General features: G+C 40.9%; 2 protein-coding genes across 2 annotated transcripts; one reads left to right on the top strand and one right to left on the bottom strand.

The window, feature by feature from the left end:
- Window positions 1–9666: 9666 nt before the first annotated feature.
- On the bottom strand, window positions 9667–10385 carry LOC129725831 (uncharacterized). The gene is made up of 2 exons (XM_055682110.1): window positions 10045–10385; window positions 9667–9983 (listed from the first exon to the last, which is right to left on the bottom strand). The coding sequence occupies exons 1-2, from the start codon at window positions 10240–10242 to the stop codon at window positions 9825–9827; spliced, it is 357 nt and encodes a 118-aa protein (XP_055538085.1). The 5' UTR covers window positions 10243–10385; the 3' UTR covers window positions 9667–9824.
- Window positions 10386–10834: 449 nt separating this feature from the next.
- LOC129725727 (uncharacterized) lies at window positions 10835–11488 on the top strand. Its single transcript, XM_055681845.1, has 2 exons — window positions 10835–11082; window positions 11142–11488. The coding sequence occupies exons 1-2, from the start codon at window positions 10855–10857 to the stop codon at window positions 11313–11315; spliced, it is 402 nt and encodes a 133-aa protein (XP_055537820.1). The 5' UTR covers window positions 10835–10854; the 3' UTR covers window positions 11316–11488.
- The last annotated feature ends 6051 nt before the right edge of the window (window positions 11489–17539 follow it).

Here is a 17539-nt window from a genome sequence, read left to right as displayed (position 1 = left end):
ATCAATTTATCGTCAATTTCAACCATATTTTAATCGTAAAACTTTCAACCACTAGACAAAATCGAGAAGCAAATAGATTTACTTGCAAAAATTTGTAGCAATTTGACGGTAAATTGCACAAATGAGAGAAATAAGATAAATATAGGTGCACCTAACTGTTGAGATGAATAATGGAGCGATTACCCTATTTCTTTATTCTATTTCTATTGATTGCTTGAAATTAATCCTCAGGTAGTACTTCTATTCAACTAAAGCTTTCTGAGCCTTTGAGTCTGAAAAATTCTCTTTACTCATAATTCATAAATTGGTTAAATACCGTAAAACAGGGGAAACAGCGGGGCGAATAGAAACAAAACTTCTAATATTGAGTAATGTTACTACAAGTCTTTGCTAACATTCAAAAATCATGTAAAACAAATTTCTCGGATAGTTCAATAGTAAACAAGTCCTCCTAACTCATTTATGGGCTGAAAGCACCACTGTCAGTTTGTTAAAAAAATTACAAAATTGAGGCTCGTGCTCAGAGTGTTTCCAGGTGTTAAAAAATTTTGCCTATGGAAGCCATTTTGTTTCACTTTGAGCTTGTTCGTGTGCTGTAGTGGGTCGGCAGTAAAACATTTAAAGTTTTCATAGTGAATTTGAGGATTGCCCTAAGGTATTTATCAACCTTTTACATATGTTTGATAGAAAGTTCCCGGTTCACAAAAGTTTACGGGGCGAATAAAAACAACGCCATAGCAAATATTTTTACACAAAAACAAAAAGATTTGAGAAACGAATTTCACGCGTCAGCCGCAGAAGCAACACCATAAGCGTGAACATATTCATGCATTTAATACATCTTAGATTTTAATCTCCTAACAATAAATGTGCTCACTAAATTTACTTATCAAAATTGATTTATCGAAGAATTAGAATTTTGGTTTTCAAATAAAATCTCAATTTGCAAACCTACATAGTTTTCGATGGTACTAGAGTTTCCAAAAACATAACCCTTTATTTTATTTCAACATCATTCCACAAGCGGTACAAAAATCTAAAATCAGTATTCTATTTTCGGCAGTATTTTGATGATTAATCAATCAATTTATGGAAATATTTTTAGCAGAATTATTTTATTGAAAAACTGAAAAAAGTTCAATTATTGCACCCCTCAGCTGATTAAGGCATCAACACTACTAGCACTACTGAAATATTATTCAACTTGCAAACAGTGCCACCAGATTCACAGAATAACTCATACTTAACCGATAGTTGAAAACCAATAATGATGACTGTCTTTTGTAGCAGATGACGTTTACTGTATACGGATTATAAACTACTTGTAATCGTTTTAGAGGTTAAGCTGAATTAATGTATCCTAATTGGGTGCTTCATAGCTAATAGAATAACTGTTTAAACGTCTAAAAATATGGAGTCCACGTAAAATGATGTATGAAAAATGTTTTGTACAGTCTCTGCCCATCTTGGTCACGACTTACGAGAAAAAGGTTGAAAAAAGAACAAAAAACCGGATCCAATCCGTATGATGCAAGCCGCAAGAATGTCATGTAGAAAAACTGTCCTTTCGTCAAGCTCCCATGAAATCTGGAATCAACTTTCTCAGCTACCATCAGAAGCCAATCCAGCGCAGGCCCGTAGGTACCGGGGGGGCTAAGGGGGGCTTAGCCCCCCCCCCACGCGTTTGTATTGCCCCACGACGCAATTTTCTCATGTATGTGATTCAAAAATGAAAAAATCCAAAAGAAAAATCTGAAATATTAGTTACCTGGCCCGGAAAACTCTGTTCCGGTTCGGTCCGAAATAAATCAAACTATAAAAATTGTAGTCTGACCGGGCTTCGGACTAGGGATTCTACACTCTACCTGGTCTGATGGTAAACATTGATCGTAAAATTTAGAATTTAGGCTGACGCTCCATTCTCTCATTTTTTTCCGATTAGGTACACCAGATCTCAACGTTTCATGCATTTTTCAGACATTTGGCATAAAAAATTGCATTTCAACAGTCAGAAAGTTGAAACATTGATCGCTTTGAGGGATGTTGCAGAGAAAAAGGGCTATCTTTTGAGCGTCCGAAAAAGTCCAATAAATGTGTTTTATCGACGAGCGCTAAAAGCTGTAATTTTCCGTTACCTTTTTATTTTCTAATTAATATTTCCTTTACTTACATTTAGTTTTTCCTTATTCTTCTACCACCTTTTCACCGTATTATTTCCTTCTATATTCGTGTCGCGTGTAATCAATCGTTTTTCACTTTAGACTTTACTTCTTCTTCTCTCTACGTCTTATTCCTCTTACTCTCTCTCTCTCTTTATCTATACTTCCGTTAGCCCTGTCAACGAACCGTCATCGGACTGTCAGCTGACCGCGGGGTCTTACGATCGTTTCATTACCCCGTTACAGTTCCCCGACCCGTAAAGCTGGTTCCTCTTCCGCTTTACTCTCTCCGGAGTCCGTTTCTAAGTCCAAGCGCGCCAGCTTTGACACTGGTCGATGTACGAGTCCGTTGCCCGTCTGTACTACTGCCGAGCGAACCCTTCCGTCCCTTCCAGGTTTAGTCTCGACAACTCTTCCACGAATCCATCCGTTTCTCACTTTCTCCTCTACCACGACTACTATATCGCCAACTCCGATCGGTGGCACTTCCTCAAACCACTTCGTACGCCGTGCGATTGTTGGGAGGTATTCGCGGACCCAACGACGCCAGAAAGCGTCCAGCATTACCTGACACAAATTCCACTCCGCTCTGCCCGCTAGTTTGGGATCTGAAAGATTCTTTGGGGTTTGAACCACACCGCTGGAGTTTAGTAAAAGGAAATGGTTTGGTGTTAAAGCCTCTTGCTGCTCTGTCTCGAGCGGAATATACGTCAGTGGACGCGAATTCACCACACTCTCAGCTTCCACCACCAACGTCGTCAATGTCTCCTCACTAGGAACCCTCGAAGTATACACCTCACCAGCCTCTCCCATGCGCCACCCATGTGTGGTGCTCCCGGTGGATTAAACACCCATCTTGTGCCCACGTTCGTGAACGTCTCCGCAAGTTGTGAATTAATCTCGTTCATCTCCTTTAGTAGCTCATTGCTTGATCCTACGAAGTTCGTACCTCTGTCGCTTCGTATCTCTACCGGTGCACCTCGGCGTCCTATGAAACGTCGGATGGCCATTTTACAGGACTCAGTCGATAAAGTGTGTACCACCTCGAGGTGTACGGCACGGGTTGTCAGGCACGTAAATAGCGCTATCCATCGCTTGTTAATGCTGCGATTGACACGCACCGCAATAGGCCCGAAGAAATCCACCCCCACGTATGAAAACAGGCGGGTAAACGCCTGTAGCCTTGCTGCCGGGAGTGGTGCCATTCGAGGAACCATTTGCACCGCCTTCTTAATTTTACACTTCATACATCCCTTTACGACCTCGCGGACTAGCGATCTCAGCTTCGATATATGAAAACGTTGCCTTAGCTCATTAACTACGGTCTCTCCATTCGCGTGCAAATACTTTTGATGATAAAAGCTCACCAGTAAGCGAGTCACTATATGTTCCTTCGGTAGAATAACGGGGTATCGAGTGTCATAGGCTACATACCTAGCCGCAGCAATTCGACTGTCCGAGCGGAGCACGCCAAATTCATCAACATAAGGTGACAGGGTACGAATTCTGCTGGTTCTCTCTAATTTTGTCCGTAGTCGCGTTGGCACTTTCTGGTCACCACTTAGAACGGTCATTTCATCGGGATATTGTTCCCATTGAACCCAACTAAATATAAGCTGTTCCGCTGTCACCAGCTCATCCTGCGTTAGCAGTCCACGCTGCACTTTTTGCTTTGCGGCTTTTTATTTTAGATTTCTGCTGAATCTGTACCCATAAGCCACCGACCTCAATAAGTGCATCCACGAGGAAAATCTTTTCCAATCGACTGCCTGTGCTGCTGTTGTTACGTGATGGGCCATGCACGCTCTTAGCTCCTCTGTGGTTGATTTCGCAGCTGGCTCTGACCATGACGGCCACTGTTTCTCCGTTTGGCGCAGGAAACTAGGGCCTTGGAACCACCGATTGTTCGATGATAGACATGGACCTTTCCCCCACTTGGTAGCATCGTCCGCTACGTTTTCCTTAGTCGGAATCCACCGCCATTGTGTGGCCTCCGATTTCGAGAGTATTTCTCCTACACGGCAAGCGACAAACTGCCGATATTTCCGATGGTCCGAGTGGATCCACGCCATCACCGTCTTCGAGTCGCTCCAGAAAAACACCTCGTCGAATTGCAGCGTGTGTTCCTTGACTATCGTTTTAGCCAGTCTCACACCAATCACCGCAGCCATCAGCTCCAGCCTCGGAATCGACTGTACTTTCAGTGGTGCAACTTTCGCTTTGCCTCCCACCAGCGCTACTTCGATTTCATTCGGTACAACAGCCCGAATGTACGCTACACAAGCGTAAGCGTCTTCGCTCGCGTCTACGAAAATATGCAACTGTGTTGTCTTGATTTCCTGCGTTGTACGGTTTCCGAAATAGCATCTCGGAATTTTTATCTGGTCCAGAAACTGAAACTTCTCCGTCCATCGCACCCATCTGTCGCACAACGCTTCTGGAATCAGCTCGTCCCAATCCGTTTTTGCTCTCCACAATTCTTGAATGAATATTTTACCGTGGATAAGAAAGAAGCATAGAACGCCTATCGGATCAAACGGGCTCATCACCACCCGTAACGCCTGCCGCTTTGTGGGACGCTGCACGTCCGTCGCATATGCCGTGGAAAATGTGAAAACATCTGGCTCTGTTCTCCAATACATCCCGAGTACCCGTTCGGTCGTGTTACTATTGTCCAATTGCAGACTCTTCTCGTATCCAGCATCGGATTCCCCGACCCGTTTCAAAACACGATCGCAGTTTGATAACCAGTTCCGCAAATGGAACCCACCCAGAGAATGTACATGTTTAACTTCGAGGGCCAACTTCACCGCTTCATCCACGCTATCCGCACTGTCCAGATAGTCATCCATATAATGTCGGTGGACAATTGCTTCCGCCGCTGCTGGATATTCCTTGGCATGCTCTTCGGCATTGACATTTTTAACGTGTTGTGCTGAGCACGGCGAGCACGTAGCCCCAAAAGTTGCTACATCCATCAGGTAGATGTCAGGATCTTGTCTCTTGACGCCAGAGAAGCCGTTGAGCATGCCGATCTTCACGTCTTATCTGTACCTGGTGGAACATCTCCTTCAGATCCGCGCAAAAAGCGATTCGCTTCTGCCGGAATTTGAAAAGCACTCCCAACAAGGTATTGAGCAAGTCGGGCCCTTTCAGCAACATCGTATTCAGGCAGACTCCGTCCACCTTGGCCGCCGCGTCGCAGAAAATCCGTATCTTAGATGGCTTCTTCGGATTCAGCACCACACCCAAAGGTAAGTACCATACACGTCGCGGATCCGCTTCCTTTAATTCCTCCGGTGAGGCTTTGTGGATATACCCTTTCACTTCATACTCAGACATCTGTCTCCGCACGCTTTCGCCTATCACTGGGTTTTTCTGCATACGCCGTTCTAGACACTGTAAACGCCTAACCGCCATCGCATAGCTATCCGGAAACTCGAAGTAGTCATACTTCCAAAGAAGTCCCGTCTCGAAGCGCTGTCCGACTCTTCTAGTGGTTTTCGCTAGAATTTGATTAGCCCGCTGTGTTTCTTTCGATTCCGGAGTACATTCAGCCACGATACCAAGACACTCCACAGAGAAAAACTGTTCCACCATCGTATAAAGCGATCGATCATCCTGACACTCGCAAATGTGAAAGCTGTGTGCACGGTTTCCGGTTTTATCTGGATTTGTTCCGTAAACAGTCCATCCCAAGCGTGATTTAGCTGCAATCGGTTCACCCGGTCGCCCTTCGCGAATCCTCAAAGTGGCGGTAACATGTGCGTTATCGTTTCCGATGAGTATACGCGGAACTGCATTATTATAGTCGGCTATTGGAATACCTCTTAAATACGGATAAGTCTTGGCTAGTTCCGCATATCGTAAAGATTGTCGTGGTAGGTCCAACTGTTCCACCGTGCGTACGTCCGAAAGCGCGTGCTTAGTAGCACTGGAACCTCCAGTTATCTCCATCGCGACCCGTTGAGAATCTGCCTCCATGCGTTTCACACTCGCTGTCCACTGAAGACACAAGGGCTGCGTTTCACCCTTTATACCCAGTTCTCGTACGATTTGTTCATCAACTAGTGTCCTGGATGAACCGTCATCGAGAAAGGCGTACACCTCCACTGATCGATTATTGGCATGTAGCGTCACTGGCACGATTCGAAATAGCGTCATCTTTTCGGTAAAATGATAATTTGTCACAGCTCTGGATCCGCCCGGCTGGCTAGCAGCGTGATCTCCTCTCACTTCCGGAACAACTTTAGGTGAAGTCTTTTTGTCGTCTCCTTTGGTTTCCCGTTTACTGTGTAAAAGTGGATGATGGCGAAATTGACACCCATCGATTTCACAACGTCGCCGGACCTTACAAGTGCGTTTACCATGCGCTCCCAGGCATGTACGACACAAACCAAAATGTTGAATTGTTCTCCAACGTTCCTCCGGATCTTTTTCTGCGAATTTGGGACACTCCTTTACCCGATGCTTCGGGTCTTTACAAATGAGACACGCTGGCTCGAAAGAACGTACTATTTCCTCCTTCACCGGGGTATGTAATTCACCTCCCTTCGCCGGGACGCGTATTTCTGCTTCCGTCGAATGTGTTCCGCAAAAGTTTTTGTCTCTGTTGTATTTTTCCGCCTTTACCGTACGAGCTGGTTGCTGCTGCGCCACCGGATCGTAGTTCATCGTCACGTCCGTCGCTGCACGCACCAAGGTACTCATATATTGCGCAAAAGATTCGATATTCGCAGTCGTTACTCGCTGTTTATAAAGCGACCAATCCAGTTTCATACTCGCTGGTAGCTTTTCCACCAACTCGAACAACATCATCGGATTGTTCAGATGCGTTTCATGTCCCCCTGCGACTAAATGATCACAGAGATTTTGTACCGCCATTCCGAACTTGATCACTGTATCCAACTTATCCTGCTTCGGCGCTGGAACTCCGCGTACTTTTTGCAACAGCATGTGTATCAACAATTCCGGCCTCCCGTACAACGTTTCCAAAGAAGCGAGAACATGAGGTACACTAGCAGGTAATAGTAATCTACTCCTCACCGATTCAAGTGCGTGTCCCTTCAAAGCTCTTTGTAGCCTGGCTAGATTCTCCACGTCCGAATACCCGCATGCCTGAGTAGTATTTTCGTATGCACTGATAAACAACGGCCAATCTTCCGGATTGCCGTAAAAAACAGGCAAATCCTTTGCCATCACATGTCTGGCAGCAAGCTGTCTCGGTGTAGGACCGTACTCCAACGATTCGTTTGTGTGAAGCCCTAGTGGCGGCTGGCTGTTCCTAATCTGCCTTGGAACTGTCCCACCTGGATGCGCATTTGATGATCGTTCCCTGTTTAACGATCCTCTCTGATTTTCCGGTAACGCCGGATTCGGCACAGAATTCAAATGATGCAATGGTTGTGTTGAATTCACTGGATTCAATGGATGTAACAAATTCACTGGATTTATTGACTGAATCTGATTACGTGTATGTACGGATTGACGCGAATGCATTGGGTCATGCGGAATGATATTATGCAGTACATTATCCATTGTGGGTAAACTGCTTGCTTGATTCGCGGTCGCGAAAAGTGTTGCATTATCGAACGGTGGGGGAACCGGGGGTACCAACGGGGTGACCGCACTCTGCTGCTTATTATTTGCAAAAGGTATCGACTTATTTGGTATTTGTGCACCTAAAGACGGACCCGTCGGACCAACTAATTTATCACCCGGTGTTGGGTTAAAAACAGTATAATCTATCTGCTGCTTGTTCCCTGTTTGCACTAGTGTGCTCGAAGTTCTATCGAGAAAACCTCCTAAAGACGGCCCTGAGCCTGCCTCATCTAATGAAATACCTGCCAGCACCCTTCTCAAAACATTTTGCCAATTGCTGGGTGGTTGCGTTTCGCCATCCTGCCCAGCGGGGGTTTCGCTAGATATAGCCATCGTATTCACGACGTTCTGCTCAGCATCGCCGCTTTCAACCAAAGCCTTCTGTTCCCGTTGTCGATTCTGCCACTGATTTACCTTGCTGAATGAACTCTGTTGCGATTCACCGCCGTCCGCATCTTCATCGTCGTCCAGCTCAATTACTTCCCGTAGCCGAAAAGTTTCCTTCAGTATTTCGTTCTCCATTTGTAATTTGAGCTGCTCGTGCTGCTGCTCTTGCTCCCGACGTACCAGCTCCAGCTTTCTTAATGCTAGAGCCTTATGGGCCTCGAGTTTTTCTAAGTGCAGACGAGCCCTTCTCGTTTTCAAACTAGAAGTACCGGAGCATCCGGACACACTTCCCGCATTACTGTTGCGTTCACTAGCGACTGCAGACGAGGGTGAAGCATTTACTGGCCGTGTTGCCAACGGTCTCTGGCAGTTGGGACAAATGAACGTGCGATCCGGCTCTGCGATGCTGTCGTTGACTCCTACACAATCGAAATGCCACCACGATTCACAATAGCAGCAACTGACCATCCTTTCAGTATCCCTCTCGGAACATGCCTGACAGTGGGATTTCTTAGCAACACGAGAACTCATCGTAGATCCGCTTCAAAGGACCATATAAATCTTTTAGATTGTTGCAGAGAAAAAGGGCTATCTATTGAGCGTCCGAAAAAGTCCAATAAATGTGTTTTATCGACGAGCGCTAAAAGCTGTAATTTTCCGTTACCTTTTTATTTTCTAATTAATATTTCCTTTACTTACATTTAGTTTTTCCTTATTCTTCTACCACCTTTTCACCGTATTATTTCCTTCTATATTCGTGTCGCGTGTAATCAATCGTTTTTCACTTTAGACTTTACTTCTTCTTCTCTCTACGTCTTATTCCTCTTACTCTCTCTCTCTCTTTATCTATACTTCCGTTAGCCCTGTCAACGAACCGTCATCGGACTGTCAGCTGACCGCGGGGTCTTACGATCGTTTCATTGCCCCGTTACAAGGGACGTGTTCCCAAAAGCCGATTTAGCTGAAATTCTTTTTTTGAATACAAGCTCGATATGAACACAAAGTAAATGTACGAAGCTCTTACTTAGTTAGAGTAAAACTAGCTGAACCTGCGTAAAAAATTGGTCCCCTGAAACTCAATTACACAATGTAAACCTGCTCATTTAAGTTAGCAAACTCATTAAAATTTGTAAATTTTTTTTCTTTAATAAGGAGGTTTTTAACTCCAAGCTGGCTCGCCACTGTAAGACAGAAATGATAAAGTTTATATCCTTGCTTTATTTCAACTTCGCAGTTTCGTTTTTTTTTTCGGAATATAAACCCGGAAAACCGAATTTTCGGAAATAAGAAAATTGGTACGGGACACCCCTAACGCTTATTTGAAAATAAATGAGCTTCTAAATCATTAGGTGTTGAAACAATCGAAATGGAACGAAAACTGCAAAAGGTATAAGAATTTTAATTTGTGAGTACCCGATTCTCCGTTGGACGCGTAAAGATCATTTAATTTGTTGAGCACATAACGGTAAACTGCTTACTCCACAAAAAATAACGTTTTATCAAATAAAAATTCTCGGTATTAATTCAGTCGAAACAATTTTATATTTATTGTTCTCCACACTTACATTCATTTGCATGTGATAACGAATCGTGCTATTCTGAACTTTTCACAAAATCAATGTTCTATTGTCACCTATACTAACAAACTTACAACAAAAAACTTATTTTAAACCTTTTTTAAGCACAGTACGCCTGACACTGCGCCACTAGTTTTCCATGATAGGAGCTTAACACAATTGTACACTGAGTCGTTAAACCGACTCCTCCGCTGGTTACGGTGGCCATAAACGGATGCAATGGGAGATTGTTCCAACATCGAATGAAAGTGATTGCAGACTGTGACGAAGAAACGAATTTAGTTAAGAATTATGCTTTTAAAATGTACGGTAATACTTACAGCAGGTGTGAACGCAAGCACCCGATCTGCAACCCGAAAAAAATTCCACACGTTGACACTATCGGAAAAGCAGGGCGTGTTTGTGGCGGCCGTTATCGCTCCCCAGGTGTACTCGTTAGGGTAGGTGTTACCCTGCGCTCGGATCTGCGTAACAACAGCAAGAAACACGCAAGTTAGGATGAATCCGGTGGACGTCATGCTCCTTTCTCTGCTGCGGTTTACTTTCTCGTACGTACTGAGAAAATGAACTTAAACTTTCAACACTTTTTATACTTCTGTGGTCCTCGGATCCTCGGACATTACGGAATGTTTATGGCTGCCAAAATGTTGTACTTTTCGATAAAATATCGTTGCTCGCAGTACAATATCCGAATGCCGCTTCGGACCTTAAAACTTTCTCTGTTTATACGGCGAAAACACAGGAAAAACAGGGTTGAACTCGAGAATACTGGGGAATGTCACAACTCTGTCGATTGAACGGTGCATTACTTTCGAAATTCGTCCCCCGTTGGTGACTTCAACATCTTGCACATCATTATGAGGATTATGTTTACAGCTCGTTCCACCATACTTTTTCGTATGTGTCAAATCAATTATTCAACCAGATTGTCTCTTGCAAACAATTTCTCCTGCACGATTGTTCGGTGGATTACAGGTTCTTATCTGCTGGATCCGAAAATTTCATCACAAATAAAAATTGATGACAGCCATCAGTTTCATATAAACAAATCGAAAGAAAACGGGTATAAAAGCTTTTTTGGGCGAAATCGGTGTGAATTTTGTCTCGCAAAGACACTGGTGCCGGTCACGATGCATTGTGAAAAAGTGTTCTCATCTGTACCAGCTACGGTTATTCTGCTGTTGCTACTGCACTGGTCACCTCGAGTGCAGTCACAGAGTACCGGAAACCTATTTCCGAGTAGTGAATACGTATGGGGAACCTACTCACCAACAGCAACGACCTGCTATAGTAACACCGTCTTCAGACGATCTTTCAGCCTCGTTCCAGTTTCGCAATTGTTCTCCTTTACACCGTCGGTGAGCTAAGATAAACACCCATTTTGCCATTCGTGAGTTTACTTGAATTATCTTTGCAGACTGCCCAAGGAACAGTGCGGTATATTCGAGTCTGGACGGACAATCTGTGGCCTTTCGTCGCTACTGTTACTTCCGGAGGTGTTGGAACACTGACTCCCACCGTCACTGCCGTACAAGTCAGATCCGTACATGGAGGAATACTGTACGCCAACATTCAGATTCTATGCTCTTAATCAGTTGTTTATAAGAAGATAATATATTTATTTTTAACCATATCCGCCTGTAGTAACTATATTCGTTCGATGGGGAGATGTAAGGGCTTGAAATTGACAGGTTGTTTAGTTGGTTAGTTCGAACTTCTTTTTTTTGTGTTTTTGTTTCGAAAACTTGACGCATATTAAATTCTTAGTGATTTAAATTATTCTAATGATGAGTATCACAGTACACCATGTTCAATATATTATAACTTCTGAAATCGTGTTTCCACCGGAGTTGGTTACCCGATCAAGACATTTTGGTTGTCAAAGGACTTTATCATTGGTCTATTCTCAGACTTCCCACCACATACCCTTCCTTCCAGCCGAATTCTACAGTACCACTGTTGATTTTCCTCTTAACAAAAATAAGTCTCTCTTATGATAGAATTGGTCTGAATAACGTATAACAGGTAAAATGGCGAAAAGCAGCTATGAATATAGTCAAAAAAATGATTCCAAATTCAACTAAAAAACGCATCTGTAGACAAGCAAAGGTCATGACAGATAATGATAATTAGTTCAGTGTGGCTTGTAAAAGTCAGAAAAAAAAGCAAAAGATGTATGATCCAAGTTAATATAAATAAGGCGAAAAGATGCAAATTGTGTAGAGGCCGAAAAAGACCAGAAAAAAATCCTAACTAAGCTCATAAAAATATAAAAACGTATCCTAAACTTAGGAAACACCCCAAAAGGAGAAGATTCTAAAGATGACGAAAAGAGGTTTCAAAAAACCTGAAATAAACTATAGAATAAATGGGATCATAAGCGACAAATTATTTCTAAACGATGATAAAACAAAAAAATAAAAACGTTTCGAAGACAAGACAAGGTAAGAATTGTAGTCAAATGTAGCCAAAAAATCCAGATTAATCCACCTAGCGGTAAAACCCAGCCTTTCTTATTCAAACTTTTTACTTGTTAAAAAAGATTTAAACGAACACTCCAATTTTTAGAAAAAAATACGCTTTGATAATTTCTGCTGGACTTATTTTTCACTCTAAGTCACAAATTTTTGGTAACCAACAGCACAATTATACCGAACATTTAAAACTTAATATTCACACACACATATGAACATACATTAACACATACACATGCAAATAACATGAAATAAATAAGTTTCAAACATATGACGCGATTTTGTTTTTGATCGTGGTATGATCGAAACGTCACTGTACTCATATAAAGATCGGACTCGATTATATATCATTTTAAATTCCTCTATTTATAATAGAAATTGTTTGTCATTTCAAAGACGACTTTTCTAAAACTGAAACACCGCAAGGAAACGTCCATAAAATACACTTGAAAAGAAGAGAGGAGGGGCTATCTGATAAAGTGTTGCCACCAATGCGAAAAATTTTGAAAATCTATACAAAGAAGAGGGTTTCGAAAATACTTATTTTTGTTATGCGTAATCAACAGACGTTCCATAATTTTTTCATAAAATAAAAAAAAAGGAATTTAAAATTTTTTTTATGAAAATTAAAGGAAAATAGAAAATGGAAAATATCAAAATATAAATATAATAATTAAAAAAAATATCAAAAAAATAGATAAAAATAAAAAATTTAAAATATTTTCAAAAAACCTAAACTAATCCACCTAGCGGTCAGACCCAGCCTTTCTCATTCAAACTTTTATTTGTAAAAATAGGTTTAGGGGTACTGGGGGTAAGCCCGGCACTGAGGGTAAGACCGTCTCCCCTAGGATTTTACTAGAAAACGCTAATTAACTGTGTTTTGGAATATTTTTTTTTTCTTCATCTATAGTTTATTTGACACGGCACAAATACAATTCAATGTTTAACGGCGCCAATTATAGAGTTTTGGAATATGTGAAGTGTTGGTATTTAATATTTTAGACATTTTAAGACACATCGAAGCCACCTTGAAACGTCAAACGTCAAAATAATAGACAAAACATACGCTACTGCAGCTGATGCGTAAACAGATGTTATTTTTCGTGAGTGGAACTTAAGCTTTTATTCATTTGAAAAGACTAAAATAATTTTTCGTTGTTCTACAATTTATTGCCTGTATTGATAGCAATCACAGGAATTCGATCTGAGGTAAATTGAAGCGATGTATTTGTAGAAATACTCTTAATAGTGAGTGGGGTAAGCCCGACATGGTCTGAGGCTAGTTGAATGTTACTGACACATATTCCACATCTATTACCGATGTCTCGCTGATAAATAAATTTATTAATCGACTTAGAACCATGCACTCAAGCTCATCTGTGATTTATGAATGATTCCAAGGGTTATTAGAGGTGCCAAATGTACTGAATCAAGTCACAAAACTGACGGCTTTCCCGGTGGTATTTGAAATATGCTCCGGTGTGGTCAGTTTGATCCTGGCTTCAATGAAACTAGTTTATGATATGATTTAAAGTGCCACATGATAGGCTTGCCGAGTATCAAATTCTTTCATTGTTTATAGATAACTAGCTGATACCCGGCCCGCGTTGCTGCGCCATTAAGTTTACGACGACAACCGCATATCTTTCAAATGTACATAATTTCGAACAAATATTAACATTACCATGTTATATCTATAAGGCTGTATGTATTCTGTCCAAAAATATGTATTTCTGAATCATGTTTCTCCAATGTTCTAATTTCTATTAAAACTCCAACGAATACATCCGGGAAAATAGCAATAGTCAAAAATGTTAGAAACATGACGTTACTAAGCTTATTATTTTGGCTAGGAATAGCTGAAGTATTTTTTTTTTTGTTCATACAAATTAGCTGAGGTATTGTCCTAAACTTCAACCAAACGTAAACGTAAGCAAATAGAAATTTGTTATTTCGGTTCAAAATAATTTGAATAGTGTATGTGTTTTACAAATGAAAAAGGTATCCATCCATGTTGTTAACTACCTAAACATCATGCTATTTGTTAAATTGCTCGCATTACTGCATTCGAGCATGATCGCTAAGAATAAGCTCAAAGTAAAATTCTCACTCCAAAAACTAATAAAATAACTCTCTAAAATTTGTGTAGTGTCCCTGAAAAAATTGGAAAATACATCTGAACTCGATTTCCGGCCTCTGGATATCTTCCTGGTTTTGGAAATATTTATATCAGGTGGTATTTGACCATACCTGGCTGTTCCTTAAATACTGGGAGTTGCTACCTTGGATTTGAGGAATGGGACCGATTTCTGGACTCTGAACATTACTTTGATTCCGAAAATAACCAAATTGGCTGATTTTTTGAAAATATCATTTTGAGCGTATTAGTAGAATGATATCAAATATCAAAAGAATGAAATATTTCCATTAAATTATACTATCAACTTTGAGAGTAGAATTGAATGGAAATTTTTCATTCTCTCGTTATTTCATATTGACTGGTACTTCGCCATTTTGGTTGTATTCCTTCAACCGGAAATCACAATCTTGGATTTCAAAATGGTGTTTGGATTTGGTTTATGGTCTCCGGTTATCATCTCGATTCTGGAATTACCATTTTCGGCTGATTTTCAGCAATCTGGAGTTACCACTTAGAATTCGGCGTTTTTGACAAATTCTTTGAATTATACTCGATAAGATTACGATGGAATATCTTGTATCAATATACAATGGACTATCTTGTATCAATATAACTTTCACCAATCATTTTTGGTTGTTTTCCAGAAAGTGGAAATCATCATTTTGGATTTGGCGTCTGGGGTCGATTTCCGACCTCTGAGTATCATTTGAGTTTTAAAAACAACCATATTGGGTGGTTTCCACTCATTTCTGGAAAGCGGATATCGCCATTTTGGATATTAAAATGATGCCTGGATCTGATTTCTGATCTCTGGGTATCATAACGATTCCGGAATGACCATTTTTGGCTGTTTACCAACAACTCGATATTGCAATTTCAACAACTCGATGTTGCAATTTAAGGTGCCACTTTGGAATGAAAATGTCGTCAGGAGTCAATTTTTGGCCTATGTGCATCATTTCGATTACAAAAATACCAATTTTAGGTAGTATTTGGTCATATCTGTAAACCGGAAGTCACCATCTTGGTTTTCAAAACAGCGTCTTGAGTTGATTCCAGGTCTCTTGGCATCATTTCGATTGCAGAAATACCCATATTTGGTGCTGTTCGGTTATTAATGGTTGTTTTTCGGAAACCGGAAGTCGTCTGTGTATGGTCTTTGCAGTCGATTTTCGGCTGCTGTCTATTATTTTGATTCCAAAAATACCGGATGTCGCCATTGTGTTTCTAAATAGCGTCTGGATTTGATTTCCGGTCTCCGGGCATCATCTTGGTTCTCGAATAACTATATTGGCTGTTTTCAAGCAACCGGATATTGCCACTTCGAATTTCAAAATGGCATCTGGGGACGATTTTTGGCCTATGTACATCATCTCGATTACAAAAATGCCCATATTGGGTGATATTTGGTCATTTTCCGAAACCGGAAGTCGCTATCTTGGATTTAAAAATGCTATCTAGAGTTGATCTCAGGACTCTGGGCATTATCTTGATTCCAAAAATACCCATATTAGGTGATATTTGGTCATATTAGGCCAGTTTTCTGGAAACCGGAGATCGTCATCCTGGATTTCAAATCGAGTCGATTTTCGGCCTCTGAATATCATTTTGGTTCCAAAAATAACCAAAATGGATGGTATTTGATTATTTTCTGGAACCGGAAGTCGCCGTATTGGATTTCAAAATATCGTCTGGATTTGATCCCCGGTCTTGGTGCTATTCTGGTTTAAGAAATATTTAACCGGAGAACATCATCTTGACATCTTAGGTTGATTTCCGGTCTCTAGATATAACCTCGTATTCAGAACTCCCCGCAAAAAAAAAACCGCAAAACAGGGGCAAAAAAAAGCATTTCCTGTGCCCTGCATAGAATCCAACCATCACAAATCGACTTGTTGACCTATTCTACATAAAAAATCTATATTCCAGGTTGTTGGCACCAATTAATCGCCGCTAGACTGGCAGCCTGAAATATAGTATTTATCATGTAAAATTGGTCAACAAATCGATTGGTGATGGTATTTTTTTGTGCAGGGGAAATAATCGATTTTGCCTTTTTTTACCCTATATTTGCGTATTTTTGGAAATATAGATCTTTTCCCGTGCCCTGCACAGAATGAAAATATCACCAATCGATTAATTGGAATTTTACAAAAATGGCTATATTTTAGGCCAGCCCAGCGGCTTGTAATAAGTGGGTATTTTGGTTCATTTTTTTCCAGTGTTCAATGTTATGATAACACTTTTGAGCCTTAAAAACTCTCACAATTAAATTTAAATAATGATAGGAATAAATTGAAATCGTTAAACGGTGATGTCATCACCCCTTCCCCCTTACTACGCGAATGAAATACAGAAATCTTTCAAATGACACAGCAACACCGCAGAAATACGCTTCATACCAAAAAATCTCTGTGTTTTAAGTTGCACGGTTATTGTAGAAAACGTTTGCATGTTTACAGAGTACAAATTGACTCCTCCTTGCCTGCGCTTATGAGATAGAGTGAAACTAATATTTTAAAGTTACTCTCCGTACTCGAAAACCCCTATGTACAATTTTTCACGGTAATCGGTTCAGTAGTTTTTGAGTCTATGGGGAACAGACAGACATTCGCATTTATAGATATAGATACACTCTCCTCCTTACTACGCCACTGAGATACAGGAAAATCAATGTTAAAGAAACATACTTCACTTATACAAATTGGAACGGTGATCAATTGATGTGTTTAGGTGTTTTCAAATAACAAATATTAGCTCCCTCTCCCTTGCCACGCTTATGGAATGAGTAAAATTCAAATTCATGAAATATATCAGCTACTGTAGATTCTACATACCGAATTTAATACTGATGGGTCCAGCAGTTTCAAAATCATCAAAGGTTGACATGTTGACCCCCTCCGCCCTCTCATCCTTACAACGCCTCTGAGAAACAAAAAAGTCGTCGGCCAGTAACGACGCTAGAATACATCTCAGACTCAAAAACATCTGTATATAAGTTTGCACGGTTATCGTAGAGAAAGTTTTCTCGTTCATGAAACACAAATTCACCCCCCTTTGCCTACGCTTATGAGATAGAACAAAACTAATATTTTAGGATTACTCCCCGTGCTCGCAAACCCCTATGTTCAAATTTTCACGGTAATCGGTCCAGTAGTTTTTGAGTCTATAGGAAACAGACAGACAGACATTCGCATT

Source organism: Wyeomyia smithii, chromosome 2 (assembly GCF_029784165.1).
Source record: "Wyeomyia smithii strain HCP4-BCI-WySm-NY-G18 chromosome 2, ASM2978416v1, whole genome shotgun sequence".
Lineage (NCBI taxonomy): Eukaryota > Metazoa > Arthropoda > Insecta > Diptera > Culicidae > Wyeomyia > Wyeomyia smithii.
Note: the sequence above shows the minus strand (reverse complement) of the source record. Positions and strands in the feature narration are given on the sequence as shown.

Coding starts and splice junctions, on each gene's coding strand:
- LOC129725727 (XM_055681845.1), top strand. CDS start 10,855: ATGCATTGTGAAAAAGTGTTCTCATCTGTACCAGCTACGGTTATTCTG. Junction 11,083..11,141: donor TGTTCTCCTTTACACCGTCG/GTGAGCTAAGAT, acceptor TTATCTTTGCAG/ACTGCCCAAGGAACAGTGCG.
- LOC129725831 (XM_055682110.1), bottom strand. CDS start 10,242: ATGACGTCCACCGGATTCATCCTAACTTGCGTGTTTCTTGCTGTTGTT. Junction 9,984..10,044: donor TGCTTGCGTTCACACCTGCT/GTAAGTATTACC, acceptor TCTTCGTCACAG/TCTGCAATCACTTTCATTCG.